Genomic DNA, 19,824 nt, shown 5'->3' with positions numbered 1-19,824 from the left:
TGTGTCCCTTCTAGTATGCCAGCCCGGGGCAGGAGGAGGAGGGGAAGAAGCGCTACGAAGCTCAGAAGATGGAAAGACTGGAGACGAAGGAGAGGAACGGAGAGCTGCTCATGCCTGTGTCTGCCCCAGGTAAACACCACTTACCCCTATTGCTGACCTCTGACCTCTAGGACTTATGGGATTTATCTCCTCCATACGATCTAAACCCTAAGGGTTGGATAGAGGGCACATTTGCCATAATGGCAAAGATAGAATTAGATAGAGGGCACACACCCTGTGTCTAAATTGGAGCAGTAGCATAGATATCACCCATTAGAAGAAAGTCTGTTTAGCCTAGGGGTTAAGAGCTTTGGGTTAGTAAAAAGGGACACATGCAAAGGTTGCTGGTTTGAACCACCAAGCCCACTAGGTGAAAATCTGTGGATGTGTCCTTGAGCAAGGCCCTAATTGCGCCTGTAAGTTGCTCTGGATAAGAGCATCTACTCAATGACAAAAATGTGAAATTGCTCTGTTTGAGAACCATGTTTGAATTCCCCCTAGTTGTAAACTAAATGAATGTAAAAGTGTGATGGCTCAGTAGGTTTGGCCATGGTGCTTCTGCCTCTCTCGTCACAAAGTAGTTACCAGTTGTATTTGATGTAGGCACCAGAAAGTATACATTTCATCACATAAATCACTCTTGCCCTAGTAAATAAGTAAAGATCAGTTGAAGTGCCAGCTTAAACCGAAGTAGTACAAAGTATGGTATAATTTCAATAGTGTGTGTATTACTGGTGAATAGCTGATCTGACAGTAAAATAGTGGGTAAAATAGCATGTTGTTTTTCTTTCTCCATTTAATTTTGATTTTCCTGGTTCGTTTGACCTGCTGCACAGACAGAACAACAAAAGGTATGTCTGTATGGATTTTCAAAAGACTGCATGTATGTCAGCACAGACGGATGGATGGAATTGTTCCATCCTTGAATGCTTCGCAAAGTATTCCTGGTTATTTTAGTAATACTGAGGCCATTTAACTGTCTCAATACTTATATTTCAACTTTTTTTTTCTGTGCGTGTGCGTTGCAGAGCCCTATACGGTCGGCTTTAGCCAGTCCAGTCTGATCCATCTGGTGGGGCCTTCAGACTGCACGCTGCATGGCTTCGTACATGGAGGTGAGTAAATCCGCTCAATCACTAGTGTGTGTGTCATTCAACAGAGTTTTAAAGGGTTTGTAAATTCCGGATAGAGAATAAGGAAGGGAGAGACAGAGGCAGCAGCATCTAGCCAGGATGTCTTATGTAATCACGACAGTGCTAGCATCCTCAGCAGCATTCTCTGCATAGCGTCCTTAATGAGCCACTCCATGTGAGCGAGGAGGGAAGCATGAAAAGGGCACAAACTGCATTCTAAATGGACGCCGCCGCTTGTTCCTCATTTGCCTCTTAATTGGACACATTCCTCAGTGGGTCCAAATTAAAAAGTCAGACATTTCACATCAGCCTCTTAACTGTGTCCCCCCCCCCCCTCTGCCCCCACGTCTCTGCTCTCTCTCTCTCTCTCTCTTCTCTCTGCTGTTATCTATCCTTTCCTCTCTTCCCATGTCTCTTTCTCTCTCCTCCTTTCTGTTTATTTCTTCGTTCCCTCTGTAGCGATCAATGCAAATGAATACGGAAATGTAATATTGTCGCACAACAACAACATTGACCTGACACATTATCACTGTGTCACGTTGACTATCAGTCAGACCTTTTCAAATCTGCTGCTGCTTAAAGAGATTGAAACTTCAAAGGACTGCAAGTGAATGCAGGTTGTTTTTTTTTTGCTCAGTATCTGTAAAATCTGATATTCAACACCATCTCCGGCCATCTGTAGAAGGTAAACACAGAACACAGAACTTTTCCCGTGCGCTGATCTGTATTTCTCTCCGATGGCCATTCTTGTGGTAATGAGCACATCACATGAGGTTCCCAGGCCGCCAGTTATCGATCGCTCATCATACACAGCTAAAGTCATCGGGGCCATTTTACCCCTCTCTCCCTCCCTCTTTTCATATAATGAAGGTTTTCTCTTTCATCGTATCTCTGGCAGGATTTCCATGCTAGACGGGGATGGTCCTATGGAGTGTTGTTGGGAATACCAATAAGCTTGCCTGCAGGGTTTAATAGTACAGTGGTTGAAGCTGATGCAGTTTTAAAGTTAGTACATGTGCTGGGAAAGCCTTGGAATGCAGTGTGTGTGTGTGGTGTGTGTGTGTGCGGATGTGTTTTTGTCTGAAGAATCTTGTTGCTTTCTGAACAAAATAAACCATTAAAAACACAGTTTAAATTAACTATCTAAAAAAAAAAAATTGATTGCGCAGCATCTTTAATGACTGATTTCTAATGACTCAGGAGGAGTCCAGGGCAGATGAATCACCATTGATTTCAGTGAAAGTGAATAGATGGATGGGGAGCACAAGGCTCTCAGGCAGTGAGAGGGGGGCCTAAGGGGTCCATCCATGACAGAGTGGAGTCTGGACTTCAGAAGTCCTTCAAACTAGGCCAGCCCAGGGAGCCGTGACTGTCTATTCCTCACAGCCAAACTGGATGTCACAGCCACAGTTTACATGGTCAAGGACAAGTGCCTCATCAAAAGGTTTTTCTGAGTAGGCGGACACTGCCCCTACACCTAGATGCTGATCTTAGATCAGCTAATGGATTAAGTTAAGAATTGGGTAGGGGAAGCTGATCCTGTGCTTAAGAACAACTCCCATCTGCAGTCCATAGCCTGGACTCCCCACACTAGTGCTGCTGAATTCCCTTTCTCTGTTTCGCCAAAGTGTGTATCCATTCACTCCCAACCTCAGAGGTTTAAAAGAGATGGACTGGTGTAAAGAAGGTGAACATTTCCTCTCTAGCCCATGCTCAGACCAATCCAATGCTTTCAAATCCTTGAGGGCTAACTCAGCTGGTGTGAGAGGAAAGAAAGAGGATATCTCTCCCTGGCAACCATCATTCATTCTCTTTCTCTCTCTCACTATCTCTCTCCTTGTGTTAGGAAGCTTTACACGTGTTTCCATGGAAACAGCTGTTGACTGCCACAGGCTTTGAGATCATGGCAGTCTGATTAAACAATAGACAAATGAATGGAAAAAAACATGGGTGATTCGAAGGTTTTGTTTAATTTCAGAATTGTTTGGCATGTTGTAGCATTCATCAATCAGATGTAGTCCTGCTGTCCTACGGGGCCATGGTGTGTGTGTGTATATATATTTGTGTGGGTGTGTGTGCTTATCAATCAATCAATTCAATTCTGCTTCAATTCAAGCTGATACAGAAACTAACAAAACACATTGACCTGACTCATCACCAACATGACGGGTGCACACACACACACACACACACACACACACACACACACACACAAACTGTCATTTACTGTAAGTGTTAATCAACTTAACACCAGCCTTGGCTTGTCTTGAGTGCTAGAGTCAGTCTGTCTGTTATAAAAGTGTCTCTTAAATGTTCAGAATGTAAATAAACAATAATATCTATGTATTTATTTGTTGGTCAAATCACTGTTGGTGATCACTGTTGATCAAAACACATATATCCAAGCCTTGTTTGTCCCTCCTTTTTGCTCTCCATATCCCCCTGAAACTTTGAAGCCATTTCTAGTATCGTGACACTGTTTCCTGCCAGCCCTTGATCAGCCGAAGCAATTTTTATGGTAACCATGACAGCGCCCACTTGCTATTTGTAGAATACAGCACCCACTTGTTATCTGTGCCCAGTGGGAAGTTGTTTATGCAGGAAACAGCTGCAAACTCTAAAACAGCGGACAAATATACATAAAATATGTGGCTTTTCAGGACCTCGGGAGCTACTTGCGAAAACATTAACGGGACCTGTTTCTATGGTAACACCTCATTAGGAGGCAGGTTGAGCCATTTGATTATAGCACTCGCTGCGGAGAGAATGAGAAACACAGAAAGAGAGAGAGAAAGAGTGAGAGAGATTTTATTTACCCCCGTCCGTAGGGGAGTGCTGTGTTTATAACTAAGCATCCTGGGGAGGCCATGAGTGTGGGCACGGCTGATGGGAGACGAGCGAGCACCTTGGCGCTTTCCAGATCTCCCTTTGTTATCCTAAAGCCTGGGTTTCAACTCAGAGAATGCTATTCTGTTCTTCTGAAATAGACTACATTTTCTTCATATCATGCTTCTTTAGACCTGTCTAAAATAAATTATGGATTTATGGTGAAGGTGCAGGCTATATGGATTTATTAGACTTTTTAAAATGTAGATGTTCCAAAGGTCTACATCAGTGGCTTGTAGGCTATGTGTGGAAGCCAGGAGATGCTAAATGTGTTTGTTAATTAACGGTCAATTACCGTGAGACCGCCAGTTATTTGCTTGACAATCACCGGCTGACGAAATTTTGTGACCTCCACAGCCCTAGTCGGAGGTCAATCCAAAGAGAGGCCAGTCGTATCTCAACAAGCTCCGTCCCCCTTCTCGTCTGTTGCCATATTTTGAAATATACAGTCGAGACACTGACCTCTTACGCATTCCCTCCCTTGAGCAAGGCAGTTAACCCCCAACAACAACTGCTTCCCGGGCGCCGATGACGTGGACGTCGATTAAGGCAGCCCCTGCACCTCTCTGATTCAAAGGGGTTGGGTTAAATGCGGAAGACATATTTCGGTTGAATGCATTCACTTGTGCAACTGACTAGGTATCCCCCTTTCCTTTCCCTTTTCATTGTAGATGGGTTTTCTCTCCATTTGAAAGATATTTCCTGTCTGGTGGGTTGTGGAGGAGGTATAAACTCATGATGTGTCTCCAGGCGCAGGGCTTTTTCAAGCTAAACGATGGGAGGTGCTAGTGTTATGCATTAGCATTAGTGATAACATAACATAGTGTTATCCATTAGCATTAGTGATACCATAATATAGTGTTATCCATTAGCATTAGTGATAACTTAATATAGTGTTATCCATTAGCATTAGTGATAACATAACATAGTATTAGGCATTAGTGATAACATAACATAGTGTTAGGCATTAGTGATAACATAACATAGTATTAGGCATTAGGGATAACATAACATAGTGTTAGGCATTAGGGATAACATAACATAGTGTTAGGCATTAGGGATAACATAACATAGTGTTAGGCATTAGGGATAACATAACATAGTGTTAGGCATTAGGGATAACATAACATAGTGTTAGGCATTAGCATTAGTGATAACATAACATAGTGTTAGGCATTAGGGATAACATAACATAGTGTTAGGCATTAGGGATAACATAACATAGTGTTAGGCATTAGTGATAACATAACATAGTGTTAGGCATTAGTGATAACATAACATAGTGTTAGGCATTAGGGATAACATAGTGTTAGGCATTAGTGATAACATAACATAGTGTTAGGCATTAGGGATAACATAACATAGTGTTAGGCATTAGTGATAACATAACATAGTGTTAGGCATTAGTGATAACATAACATAGTGTTAGGCATTAGTGATAACATAACATAGTGTTAGGCATTGGCATTAGTGATAACATAACATAGTGTTCGCTATTAGCATTAGTGATAACATAACATAGTGTTCGCTATTAGTATTAGTGATAACATAACATTGTGTTAGACATTAGCATTAGTGATAACATAATATAGTGTTAGCACATTAGATATATTTCAGCATAGGAAGAAATACCAGGGAATAACAAACACCATGACATAAAACTGCCATATACAGCGTATAATCCCACTCTTGACTCCAACAGATTTGACTTGATAACCCTGTCATTTCCAGGACTGTAACGTTCTAATAAACGTTGATTAAAGGCAGAGAGGGACTTCATTGCCTAAAGCCAAAGGCACCAATACATGTAGGAAAATAAACCTTGCGTATTTTGAGAGAAAAACACTAAGTTTGTTCTTGTTTACATCCAGTTCTGTTTACATTCAGTTCTGATTAATGGCTCGCAAGAGGGTCTCTAGGAAGTGGTAGCAGCAGCAGCAGCAGGGCGGCTGCATGCACAGACACGACTTCCGACAGCTCCTGAATATATGCAAGTGGCATTTCCCTAGACCCAGGGGAAATTCAATCCGAGGTGAGATCCCATCAATTTTCACGTGGGGCTGAGAGGGGAAAAAAACAATGCAGTGTCTCATGATGCTTCATCACACACACGGTCATTGAAAATGAGCCTACACCGATGGATAATAACTTCCCCTGTCCACACACTGAGAGCACGCTGGCTGCTGTCACCTTTTTAGATACACAACCACATCAAATGGGAGAAACAAGGGAAAAAAGGAAGCCGGGCAGGGACTTTTTTTTTCTTCCAGAGGGCAGCTTCCTGCTGTCTTCCATTGTGAAGATGAGGGAGGTGAGAACGTAAAGGATGTGATTGCCTCCCCTGTAAATGGCCTTCCACATACTGTCTATTTTTACGACATGTATTGAGGCCCCTTCTTGGTCAGGTCTCCATTGATAAAGATGTCCTTCCTCAATGGGACTTCCTGGTTCAATAAAGGTTAAATATAAATGAAAAAATGGGTTACTTTCACACCGGTATGCCATCAAACCTATTCCAGAGCCATAGCACTGGTCTAGTATACACTTTGGAGGTAGCCGTGTTGCCTATGGGCTCAACCCTTGCAAGATTATACTTTTTTTACCGTTCCAAAACGACCATTAAGCCCCATTCATGACTATCTACAGTATGTCTGCTCAACGTGCAACCTCTTGCAGGCAAGTTAAAGCACACTGCAGCACACCAGCAGGCTGTTAGATGTATCAACCTAATAAAATTAGTTCTCTCAGCTTTAACATACCCATATGAACAGCTGCATGAAACACTTTTCAGACCTCAAAGTTGTAGCATAGATCATAGTGAGCCAAAACGTATCTTTGTATTTTTGCTGAACTTATAGCTCTCTTTGATCTCCAGCACCTGCTCAAAGCCACTGGATGTGTGTATGTTTCTATCTTATGGCTACTATCCTAGAACCCCATGCTTAGGTTTCCTCAGCAAGAGAAGCATTGATAGTGACAGGCATTCATGTCTGGTACTGTATTACATAAGCAATCTCAAATGTGGCTTTGCATCTTTCCCAGCACTGAAGATGCTACCAGCATAATGACTACATTTGGCCTCGTCTAAATGTCTGGTACTTCGCAGAGAAAATGAGCTGTGCCGTCTCACTTCTCATGTAGAACCAGGCTACGTAATAAATTCTGATTGCAAGAAACAATCTTGAAGTTCTGATCGTTGTAATTAGGTCTTCATCAGAACTATGTGTGTGCATGCATGTGCATAGGTGTTTGTAGGTACGCGTGTCTAGGTCTGTGCATCAGTAGGTGTGAATAGGCCATTTGTTGTCATAGAGCTCTCTGGCACAGGGGGAACGTATCAAGAGTTCTGCAGTGTTTTCTATCTTCCTGTCAGCGCTGACACCTCTGGTCGGCATCAATCTCTGGCTGTGGCCATGAAGGGCATGATTGGACAGTCTGCCAGCCCTCATACATCACATCCTGTCTCCACACAGGAAATCCATCCCCCTTCCCCTTATCTCGGTGCACTCTCAGCCGACAGCAATCTGGCATCATCAGCAATGGATGTACAGTACAACCCCTCCTAACTCTCTATTTTGCTGTAAATCTCTCTCTTTCGCTCTATCTCTTTCTCACTTTCTCTCTCGCTCTCTCTGTCTATGCAACAGAGATTCGCACCACTGATTTTGAGGCTCCAAATCGATATCAGAGATCATGCATTTGATTAGAATGGACTGAAACAAATGCAGTTGTTCCATTTTCTTACTAGGCCCAATGCCAGTCTTCCATTTTGACATTCCTAGTGCCTCCTCTTCATGAGCTAACTGTCAATACATTGTGAAAAAGGGGGGAAAAAGTGATTTAAATGGTCTGAAAAATAGACTGCAAAGTAGGTCATGTTCTCATGGCACTGAAACTGATCAATGCCGTATATGAAAGACAGAATACTTTTATTCATGTACTGTGGGGGAAATTATATTAGAGGAAAGATTTGATTTAATGACAACATAGGAGTCACATGCTATCTGGTCTCCCCAGGTGTGACAATGAAACTGATGGACGAGGTGGCCGGAATCGTGGCAGCCCGACACTGCAAGACCAACATAGTCACCGCCTCTGTGGATGCCATCAACTTCCATCGCAAGATCATGCAAGGTAAGGAAATGGTAAATGGATTGTTATCCGTACGGGTGTCCCTCAGATCTTAGTCCTTGGTCCCCTCCAATTTACTACAAGCAATGTAGAACAAAATGTGTCAATACTAAATAATATACAGTACATACTGCATAATTACAGGTAATTCACTTGATTGGAGATTTACTTACAGCTTTATATTAAATATATTTTATTTATTCACATGTTTATTAGCATGACTGCTGTGGTGCAACGGTACAGTACGTCCCAGCTACTTTCATGGCGCTCCTTCTAGTGTAGGCTAACCTGCTAACTGATGATTAACAGCTTCAGAACACACCATTACCTGAGAATGTGTCAAATTCAACTGCCTTCATTTTTCAACCTTCGACAAACAGTATGTTGCATGTGGATTAGCTAACCTGTGTCACATTTGAGTTTATCAATACACCGTGCACCGTATCTGTAAAAAACATGCTATTTTACCTTATTTCCCATGTACATTATTCCTGGCTAGGCTAATATTGCTTATTGCTCTAGTGAGAGGATATAAATCATTGATGACAATCCATTAATTCCTGTTCCCTTACCGGGATGTCAATACAGTGAATAATTTATTCTCTGCTTGAGCCATAATACTCTCAGATTAGCAAATGCAATAGGAGCCTTCACATATAATGTTGATGTACTGTTGATCTTGGGTGAAGGCCATTATCAATTCAACCCGGCAGAGGGACACATTCATTTCTGAAAAATTGATATTCTATCTGCATAATTTGAGTGAGAAACTGCCAATCTGTGACACTGTTGACCCATATGCCATGTCAGTCTTGGCTCAACAGCAATTACCCATCTGAAACTCCAGACCTGCCTTAGTCTATCTGTGTGATGTGAACTTGACAGAGCTTTTACAATTTGTGAATCTTTTATAAACAGTGTTTAACTTGAAACCTATAAAACCCTCGTCAGTGTTATCATTCCAGGGTTTATTTGGTTGTTTAGTTGTACAGGCTCATGCTTTTAGAGATGGGTTTTGTTCTCAAAAAAAGTTTCTTCATCATGTATCTCATGGAAGCCATGTTACTTGATGAGGTGCATTTGATGAGGAGCGGCAGGTAGCCTAGTGGTTAGAGCGTTGGGTAACCGCAAGGTTGCTGGATCGAATCCCCGAGCTGACAAGGTAAAAATCTGTCATTCTACCCCTGAACAAGGAAGTTCACCCACTGTTCCCTGGTTGGCTGTCATTGTAAATAAGAATTTGTTCTTAACTGACTTGCCTAGTAAAATAAATAAAGATTTCATGGATGGAAGGAGCTCACAGTTGGTTATGTGGTAAGTACTAGCCCTTAGAAGCTAAGCAATTGTCTGAATTTCTTGCTATGATTTGGAAAACCGTAGCCGTTAGAGGCTGAGCAATGAGCAAGTTGTTGTGTTATGACATGATCCAGATACACAGTGCTGTATTTATTCTAGTAATGCCAGTGTTATGGTTGTCATCAAGCACGGTGTTCCCATCCCACGATGTAGGGATCAGTTGGAGACCGCCATAGAGGTATGTGGTCTGTTAGCATTAAGAGAGTGTAGTCGAAATGGTGCCTCTCTGCATCTCATCCATCAAGAGACCCACTTAGACCTCTCTTAGACAAAAACGCAATCAATACTGTCACTGACTCAGCTGCCTTTGCAGCATCCCGCGTAAACCAATGTGTTCGGACCGTGTGATCACTGTTGAATACACGCACCGGTGAATACACGCACAGGATGCAACCATTTGTCTTTTTAGAGAACATTTACAATACGGGAGAGTCAAGCAGGATGCTAGCGCATCAGGAATATGTCGTGGTTCAGCACAGAATGCTGGTCATCTCTTCAACCTGTCAACCCACACAAGGTAGGGGGGTGTTTCCGCTTATCGGCGATGGAAAAAGACTGTATAAACCGGCATGCTTTGAACGCGGCAGCTTTCAGCTGATTGGTCTATGAGTTGTGGGTGGTCCCACCAATGTCTAACACATGTTCCCTTGGCCTACTCTCTGCACCCACACAATTAATGATGTGTTTATACAGGACTTTGACTTATGGTGTACAATGTTGTTTATGTCCGCAAAACAGCACTGAACTCCGTTGCAAAAACACCATAATACTCAAATGTTTGTAGCAGGAATTATCTTGTATTTTTTACTATGTCAGTGTCAAGGCTGTGAATATATATGTGTTACTTGCGATGTATGCGTTACCTGGTCGCTTTGAATTGCAATGTACACCTGAAGATTTTAGGTGAATATTCCCTTGACACATTGGGGCGTGCAGGCTTACCTTCCTAGCAGGAGATGGGAGATGGGTGAGAGTAAGTGACTTGTTCTCTACGTAGTCAGTTTCCTGGTCTGATGTATCCCATCTGGCAGTCCGTTTTGCGGCTGTAGAGGAGTTTGAGGCAGCGGTTCAATTTGTTTCTCTGCACCTCATCCATCACCCTGAAGAGAGAGAGAGAGAGAGAGAGAGAGAGAGAGAGAGAGAGAGAGAGAGAGAGAGAGAGAGAGAGAGAGAGAGAGAGAGAGAGAGAGAGAGAGAGAGAGAGAGAGAGAGAGAGAGAGAGAGAGAGAGAGAGAGAGAGAGAGAGAGAGAGAGAGAGAGAGAGAGAGAGAGAGAGAGAGAGAGAGAGAGAGAGAGAGAGAGAGAGAGAGAGAGAGAGAGAGAGAGAGAGAGAGAGAGAGAGAGAGAGAGAGAGAGAGAGAGAGAGAGATATATATAAAGATCCCTCTCACTACATGGATTGACTGAGCCCTTAATTTGACCCCCCAGTTGCCTTTTCACCTCACAATACTTATTTTCCACCATAATTTGCAAATAAATTCATTAAAAATCCTACAATGTGATTTTCTGGATTTATTTTTCTCATTTTGTCTGTCATAGTTGAAGTGTACCTATGATGAAAATTACAGGCCTCTCTCATCTTTTTAAGTGGGAGAACTTGCACAATTGGTGGCTGACTAAATACTTTTTTGCCCCACTGTATATGTAACAAAAGGCTAATCTCAATAGCTAGTCCAGGTAAATCATGACATCACAAGTGGGGGGAGGGGCCTTTTCTGTTTTGTTCTCTATTGCTCCTCTATTGTTCCTCAAGCATCAGGGATTCCCATCAGACCAACTCCCTGAAATCAAATCAAATTTTATTTGTCACATACACATGGTTAGCAAATGTTGATGCGAGTGTAGGGAAATGCTTGTGCTTCTAGTTCCGACAATGCAGTAATATCCAACGAGTAATCTAACCTAACAATTTCACAACAATTACCTTATACACACAAGTGTAAAGGAATTAATAAGAATATGTACATAAACAAATATATGAATGAGTGATGGTATAGAACGGCTTAGGCAAGATGCAGTGGATGGTATAGAGTACAGTATATACATATGAGATGAGTAATGTAGGGTATGTAAACATATAAAAGTGGCATTGTTTAAAGTGGCTAGTGATAATTACATCAAGATAGCAAGATGCAGTAGATGGTATAGAGTACAGCATATACATATGAGATGTTTACATACCCTACATTACTCATTATATGAAGTGGCATTGTTTAAAGTGGCTAGTGATACATTTATTACATCAATTTTTCCATTATTAAAGTGGCTGGAGTTGAGTAGGTATGTTGGCAGCAACCACTCAATGTTAGTGATTGCTGTTTAACAGTCTGATGGCCTTGATATAGAAGCTGTTTTTCAGTCTCTCGGCCCCTGCTTTGATGCACCTGCACTGACCTCGCCTTCTGGATGATAGCGGGGTGAACAGGCAGTGGCTCGGGTGGTTGTTGTCCTTGATGATCTTTTTGGCCTTCCTGTGACATCGGGTGGTGTAGGTGTCCTGGAGGGCAGGTAGTTTGCCCCCGGTGATGCGTTGTGCAGACCTCACTACCCTCTGGAGAGCCTTACGGTTATGGGTGGAGCAGTTGCCGTACCAGGTGATGATACAACCCGACAGGATGCTCTCGATTGTGTATCTGTAAAAGTTTGTGAGTGTTTTTGGTGACAAGCCGAATTTCTTCAGCCTCCTGAGGTTGAAGAGGCGCAGCTGCGCCTTCTTCACCACGCTGTCTGTGTGGTTGGACCATTTCAGGTTGTCCGTGATGTGTACGCCGAGGAACTTAACTTTCTACCCTCTCCACTACTGTCCCGTCGATGTGGATAGGGGGGTGCTCCCTTGCTGTTTCCTGACGTCCACGGTCATCTCCTTTGTTTTGTTGAGTGTGAGGTTATTTTCCTGACACCACACTCCGAGGGCCCTCACCTCCTCCCTGTAGGCCGTCTCGTCGTTGTTGGTAATCAAGCCTACCACTGTAGTGTCGTCTGCAAACTTGATGATTGAGTTGGAGGCGTGCATAGTCATGCAGTCGTGGGTGAACAGGGAGTACAGGAGAGGGCTGAGAGGGCTTGTTTTGTCTCACCAGGGGTGATGGTTGGATTCGCGTTTATCGTCGAAGGAATGAGCGTTACACCTAGGCCTGTACCGATTTGGAGGTGGAGTGTAACGCTCGAAGAGGATGGGTGTGGAGTCAGGCGCAGAGAGCAGAAGTATCTGCTCTAATCCGCTTTAATGTCCAAAACAGGAACACGTACAATGGGTGACGCCGAACACAGGCGTAACATACCAAACCCAAGTGCAACTGGCAAATCCGGACAGCGAGAACCCAACAATAAACAGAGTACACCTCTAACATAAACAGTAACAAGCCCGCACAAACACAAGCGGGCTAACCGAACTTAAATAACCCCAACCCAAAAACCCCAAAAAGGAACAGGTGAAAACAAATAGACAAAACCAAACGAAAAGGGAAAAGAGGGATCGGTGGCAGCTAGTAGACCGGCGACGCCGAGCGCCGCCCGAACGGGAAGGGGAGCCACCTTCGGTGATATTCGTGACATGGAGGGTCCGTCATTGTCTGGGGCGGTGTGTCACAGCATCATCGGACTGAGCTTGTTGTCATTGCAGGCAATCTCAACGCTGTGCGTTACAGGGAAGACATCCTCCTCCCCCATGTGGTACCCTTCCTGCAGGCTCATCCTGACATGACCGTCCAGCATGACAATGCCACCAGCCATACTGCTCGTTCTGTGCATGATTTCCTGCAAGACAGGAATGTCAGTGTTTTGCCATGGCCAGCGAAGAGCCCGGATCTCAATCCCATTGAGCACGTTTGGGACCTGTTGGATCGGAGGGTGAGGGCTAGGGCCATTCCCTCCAGAAATGTCCGGGAACTTGCAGATGCCTTGGTGGAAGAGTGGGATAACATCTCACAGCAAGAACTAGCAAATCTGGTGCAGTCCATGAGGAGGAGATGCACTGCCGTACTAAATGCAGCTGGTGGCCACACCAGATACTAACTGTTACTTTTGATTTTGACCCCCCCCCCTTTGTTCAGGGACACATTATTACATTTCTGTTAGTCACGTCTGTGGAACTTGTTCAGTTTATGTCTCAGTTGTTGAATCTTGTTATGTTCATACAAATATTTACTCATGTTAAATTTGCTGAAAATAAACGCAGTTGACAGTGAGAGGACGTTTCTTTTTTTGATGAGTTTATATGGAATTGTTTTAAGAAGGTCGTACCAAGGATTATTTTGCTATTTGATTTAGAATTTTAACACCCCTTGAGTTATAAAAAAATATATTAAAAAGTATTTGATGTTATACAAGCTCATTGAATAACAAATTCCCTACATGGAACAACAGATAGTCCCTCCCAAAAAATCTAAAGGAAGTTTGTTCTGAAGTGTCTATCCTATATCTGAGAGATAGAAGAAAGACCAGGAAACATGATTATTTTTTTTATTTTTTTACATGTATTTAACCTCTTATTTTTGTCACTAAACAGTCTCCATATATACTGCCATTCATTTTTTAGATAATCTGATAATCTCCCTGGTACCGGGGGACCTTGAGACGAGTCTTGTGAGGCCTACAACCGACATGTACGTGTTCATGAGAGTCTCACCTTTACACATAGGGGTCATATTAGTGTTTAGCCTAAACTGTTCGGACAGTTTTGTGAGGAGGCCGATTTTCGCTGTTGTGTCATGGTCTGACAAACACCGCTCTAACTCTGTGACCTTTCACCGCAGATGCGGAACTGTTACATCGGCGGATGCGGTGGATTGAGACGCAGATATCGCTAACTTAAACAGAGAGATTTTGACGGGGATGTTTTTATGACGCTAATTCGATTTCTGCAGGGGCGCGGACATTGATCTTAGGTGGTTGAAGGGTTTCATTGGGCTATTACTGGACTACTTTTGTGTTTGTGTCACTGTTTCTGTACTGACTAGAATCAGGACCATTTGAAAGATCTAGGGTGAGTGTGTTTACCACTTGAGACCAGTACTAGACCCAAAGCAAAAACCATCAGAACTCGTGGTGCTGAGTTGAGGCCCCCTGACTGTATAGACTGTATTTTCAGTAGTTCAGGCATTACAGGAGAGGCATGTCTCGTAAGGCTGTCTCTCTCATCTGGCCGAGTGTAATGGAAAAATAAAAGAGGTGAAATTGTGATGAGATCCAGAGTTGATAAGATCAAAGCGAGCAGACGTGAGAGGGAAACTTTGGATGACGAGTGTGGTTCCTGGCATGGTTGACGCACGTCTGTGCAAAGTCTCTGGTCTCAGTGCCAGCGGCAGATGTACTTTCTAGATATACTGCCTGTTTGGCCTTTCAGGTTCACGTCCACATTTTTTGTATGTTTTCCGTTCAGTTTTATTGTGAATGTTGTGGATGCATTGAAATGTTGATTAAAAAATAATTACTTTAAAAACTTTGAACAATAAAAACGACATTTTTCTTCTTAATACACCATAAAGTGGTCAACCAATATATATATTTTTTTTTACAGCACCGATTATATTCAGTGTCTATGTTCTCAACAAAGACCATTAGCAAAACCAACCAGATGTAAATTCCTACTTAGTTGTCATCTTGTGCCGGAGGATATGCTGCTGTGAGCACTTTGTAGTTGTTAAACATTGTTGGCTGAGATAAAAGTGAACAAGGATGAAAAACAAATAAGTCTTAATTATTCCCTGGGTGGATGGAACATTAAAAAAGTTGAGTTGTTCAGTGCTTAGAAATAAAGATGTGTTCTTACTTGTCATGATATCTTTCACTCAGAGGCACAGGCACCAGATATTGTGTTGTACAAGTCATTGAATGACTTTGTAATAAACATGTAACGAAGCCAGTGTTGTTGTTTTTCGGTCTTGCAAAGCCAAATTCTAAACTGTTGCCTGGCATCTTGGAACCTTCAATTTGTAATTCCTGTGCCTATTCATAGTTTGACTTTAATCTCTCGCAAATCTGAACCGGAACACAGGTTCAGAGGTCTAATTCACTTCCAGAACCCTGTACTTTAGCCAACTCCTCTGACTATTATTGTCATACCATTGGTAACATTTTACTTGTAGTAATGCACAGCATGGGCTAAATCGCTGTAATACTGACAAATCCTCTAGCCGCGGGATGTCTCAACTTCCCTTTGAACAATGTCCACAAGAAGGTAGCGATTATTTATGTAGATATCACGTCAAATTTGCTATGTGTGGTAATTGCATGCTGCAGTATTGCTGTTATGTTAAAGGGTACATGTTCCTTCTTAAATGTTCCTTCTTCGTCTCCAGGCTGTGTGGTAACTGTCTCGGGGAGGGCGACATTCGCCAGTAACAAGTCTATGGAGATCGAGGTGTTTGTGGACGCCGATCCTCTGATAGAGGCTGAGAAGGGGAAGTACCGGGCCGTCACAGCCTTCTTCACCTACATCTCCCTGGACATGCAGGGCAAGCCTCTACCCATCCCCCCTATGAAGGTACCATATACATATAATTCTTAGAAAAGTGAATTGACTCCAACCCCATTGCTTGGTGCCTACCATAGATATAGAATTATGTTCTAGGAATTATATTTCTATGGTAGACACCAAACAGCAGGGTTGGAGTCAATTCCGTTTGGAATTCAGTCTGTTCAGGAAGTAAATTGAAATGCAATTCATGAATTTCCAATGGGCTAAGATTTTGTTTGTGGGCAGTCAGGAGAATTTCAGCCAACAGCTGCAAACTGAATATGCATTGTCTTGTGTAAGTGACCAATTTGGTTTGCACACGAATTGAAGACTATCAGCCAACAAGTCCAGGGCCTGTATTCATAAAGCGTCTCTACAGTAGGAGTACTGATCTTGGATCAGGTGCCCCCTATCCTTGTAATTCATTGTGATCTATAAGACGAAACTGATCATAAATCAGAACTCCTGTTTGAGACGCTTAATGAATACGGGCCCAGGAGAGTGTGGCAGTACATCTACATTTGCATCCCTCGCATTTGCAACCATGAAAAACACTTTAAAACCTGTTTGGGAAAGGCGTGCCGCTAGCGGAACACCTCGACAACATCCGGTGAAATGGCAGAGTGGCCAAATTCAAATTAAATTACTATAAATATTAAACTTTCATGAAATCACAAGTGCAATACATCAAAATAAAGCTTAACTTGTTTTTAATCCAGCCGCCATGTCAGATTTCAAAAAGGCTTTACGGCGAAAGCAAACCATGCGATTATCTGAGGACAGCGCCCAGCACACAAATGCATAACAAATAATTTTCAATCAGGGAGTTGCGACACGAAAGTCAGAAAAAGCGATATAATATATGCCTTACCTTTGAAGATCTTCTTCTGTTGGCACTCCAAAAGGTCCCAGTTACATTACAAATTGTCCTTTTGTTCGATAATGTCCTTCTTTATATCCATAAAAACTTAGTTTAGCTGGCGCTTTTCAGTCAATAATCCACTCAGTTTCCCTCCATCAAAATGCATACAAAATGAATCCCAAACGTTACTAATAAACTTTTCCAAACAAGTCAAACAACGTTTATAATCAAACCTTAGGTATCCTAATATGCAAATAAATTATCAAATTTAAGACGGAGAATAGTATGTTCATTACCGGAGATAAATAAGAAAGAATGCGCTTTCCTCCACGCGCTTGGAAACACTACAGCCAAAATGGGAGCCACCTAAAAAAAACTACAATTTCTGGGTCATTTTTCCAAAACCCAGCCTGAAACTCTTTCTAAAGACTGTTGACATCTAGTGGAAGCCCTAGGAACTGCAATTTGGGAGGACTTGGGCTTATAATTATAGTACTAGCCATTGAAAACAGTGGTAAGGTGAACATTTTTTGGGGGGGATGGTTTGTCCTCGGGGTTTCGCCAGCCGTATCAGTTCTGTTATACTCACAGACATAATTTTAACAGTTTTAGAAACTTTAGAGTGTTTTCTATCTAAATCTACCAATTATATGCTTCTGGGCCTGAGTGACAGGCAGTTTACTTTGGGCCCGCTTTTCATCCGGACGTGAAAATACTGCCCCCTATCCCAAATAGTTACACATCGTACATGTTTTTGTTTACATTGGTCTGTTTATCAATGATAAAACGTAATGCAAGTCATTTATACAGCAAAACTTTCTGTTTATGCATTGTTTAAAGCTAGAATCCTTAATTGGTGAAACGGCCACGTCAGTTTGGGATATTATACAACAACAAAGAAGTTACTGCAAACAACAAACACCGTTTTCTTCCCCTCTGACGTCACTGCACGAGCGATAGAACAGCACAATATGGACTGCAATTTTTACATCGATGCGTGACGCTCCCCACCTCGGCTTCGTCAACAAAACAATAACAACGGCCATGGGGCGGACTGTATCTTTAAAGCACTTAGAGCAATCTTTAAAGTACTTAGAGCAAGCAAATTTGCTTGTCCCGGTAGTGACCCAGTAGAGTTGTGTTTCAGGGATTTTGAGATCTATTGAGATTTAGATATCTATTATTTTTTTTATGATAGAAAGTAAACAAACTACTTGTATATATTGTATAGATCATCAATAAAAAGAAAGACGCCTATTAAAATAACTTGTTTTTACAAATATCATGTGTCCCGAAGTTTAATGTCATTGGTGTTACCGCCTTGAAAATGACAACGATTACAAAGATATACAAGGATCTTTAGCGTTCCCTCTAGTGGCAAATTGTTATTGGGGGAGGGGTCTATATCAAGTATTAGCTAATCACACCCTTTTAGTCTGTCATACATTTGAGGATTCCATTGATAATTTGATCAAAAGTGTCACTTGGTGTTACTCAATTTAAATGAAGGGAAATTACATTGTGAGCAAAATTATTAATCATATCACTTTAGTAAATTATTTTTAAAGGGTTAATTAGGTTAGATTTGAGCATCTGTGACCTCCATTTCAGAAAATCCTATTTGACCTAAAATGTATCATTGGTGTAACTGTCAAATGGTGTAATCTCAGTTAACCCAGAACCAAAGTCTTGCATATTTGGTCAGATGCTCGATTAAGTTCTGGGTCCATACGTGTTAAGAGAAGAGACAAAACGAGGATCGGAACCTGGAACGAAGAGCTCCCACCCTCTCTCTTTGCAAGTTAGGGGTAGGCCAAATGTCCCCTCCCCTTCCGAAATGTAAATGATGCTAACACCTGGGAAACTAATACTGCTCATTATCGCACACATCCTGTTGTATCATGACAGACCTACAGTACCATTCATGTTTACGTAGTCTTTCCGTGAGAGATTATCATCGGTGTTACTACTCCTACTGGTGGCACAATGGTATCAAAATGGTACAACATATTTAAAGTCATTAAGCTGCCATATTAGTTGATTTAGAATGGGAATATGTACCCAAATACATTTAAATATTTTTTTGTTGTTGAGAAAATTGAAGTTCATTTTCTTTTTTAAATGCCATTGCAAATGCCACTGCAATTCAAGAACGATGCAAAAGGCAGACGGAGTACATTGGTTTTTCCTGTGTTATTTCTTTGAAAATAGGCTGGAATGGAAAATGTGCAAGATGAAAGGCTTGCAAGTTAGTTTTGATAAAAAGCAAAGTGTGGAAATGAATTGATGTGGCGGTGTGTGTGATGCGTTTCTTAGAGCACTGTAGGTAATACAGAGCTTACCCCCCCCCCACACACACACACACCTATCCGTAGCCACTCTGCTCTGTGTCGTTCTCTGTCTTGCTCTTACTACCATGCCAAGGGGATTATAATACCACCAGTATACACTCCACCCTTTTGGAAAGGAACACCATCTATCCTACACAGACTGCATCCCTAGCCTAGACACTTCCTAGCCACATCAGAAAGACAGAACTGAAACCCCCCCCCCCCCCCCCTTTATTCTCCCTTCAGTAAGCACACATTTCCATTTCAGACAAACCTCTCTGGCTTTAGCATTGTCCTTTGTGCATTAATCAGCTAGGTTACCGTTTTAGACGGTATTTCAGATCCTGATCACAAGGCCTTTGTTTTCAGGGAGATCGAAGAGTGGCGCTGAACATTATTGTAATTTCTGGTGCATGCTTGCTTTTAAAACGCTTTTAAAAACATCCATCTCTTTTAAGAATTAGGCCAAATGAGGCTGCCAGTGCTCCTGTGCTGAGTCATCACATTACTGGCAAAACAATAACAAACATAACATTGTAGTTTTCAGTGGCCCATTATGTATATTTCTCATGATACACTAATAGTAATAAATAAATCAATCAATATCAGTCAATCAGTACTAACAAGGAA

The 19,824-nt window shown here is 42.1% G+C and overlaps 1 protein-coding gene across 5 annotated transcripts in view; it reads left to right on the top strand.

The window, feature by feature from the left end:
- The window catches only part of acot7 (acyl-CoA thioesterase 7), a 72,275-nt gene that overhangs the window by 36,115 nt on the left and 16,336 nt on the right, over nucleotides 1-19,824 (top strand). For 4 of the 5 annotated variants that reach the window (XM_039008437.1, XM_039008434.1, XM_039008436.1 and 1 more), the window contains 5 exons: nucleotides 15-129; nucleotides 876-890; nucleotides 1,068-1,154; nucleotides 8,076-8,192; nucleotides 15,845-16,029. In XM_039008437.1, coding sequence (XP_038864365.1) covers nucleotides 15-129; nucleotides 876-890; nucleotides 1,068-1,154; nucleotides 8,076-8,192; nucleotides 15,845-16,029 — 519 coding nt within the window. The remainder of the gene's footprint in view (nucleotides 1-14; nucleotides 130-875; nucleotides 891-1,067; nucleotides 1,155-8,075; nucleotides 8,193-15,844; nucleotides 16,030-19,824) is intronic. The other variant, XM_039008438.1, reaches the window with a different exon arrangement.

Source organism: Salvelinus namaycush, chromosome 14 (assembly GCF_016432855.1).
Source record: "Salvelinus namaycush isolate Seneca chromosome 14, SaNama_1.0, whole genome shotgun sequence".
Taxonomy (NCBI): Eukaryota; Metazoa; Chordata; class Actinopteri; order Salmoniformes; family Salmonidae; genus Salvelinus; species Salvelinus namaycush.
Note: the sequence above shows the minus strand (reverse complement) of the source record. Positions and strands in the feature narration are given on the sequence as shown.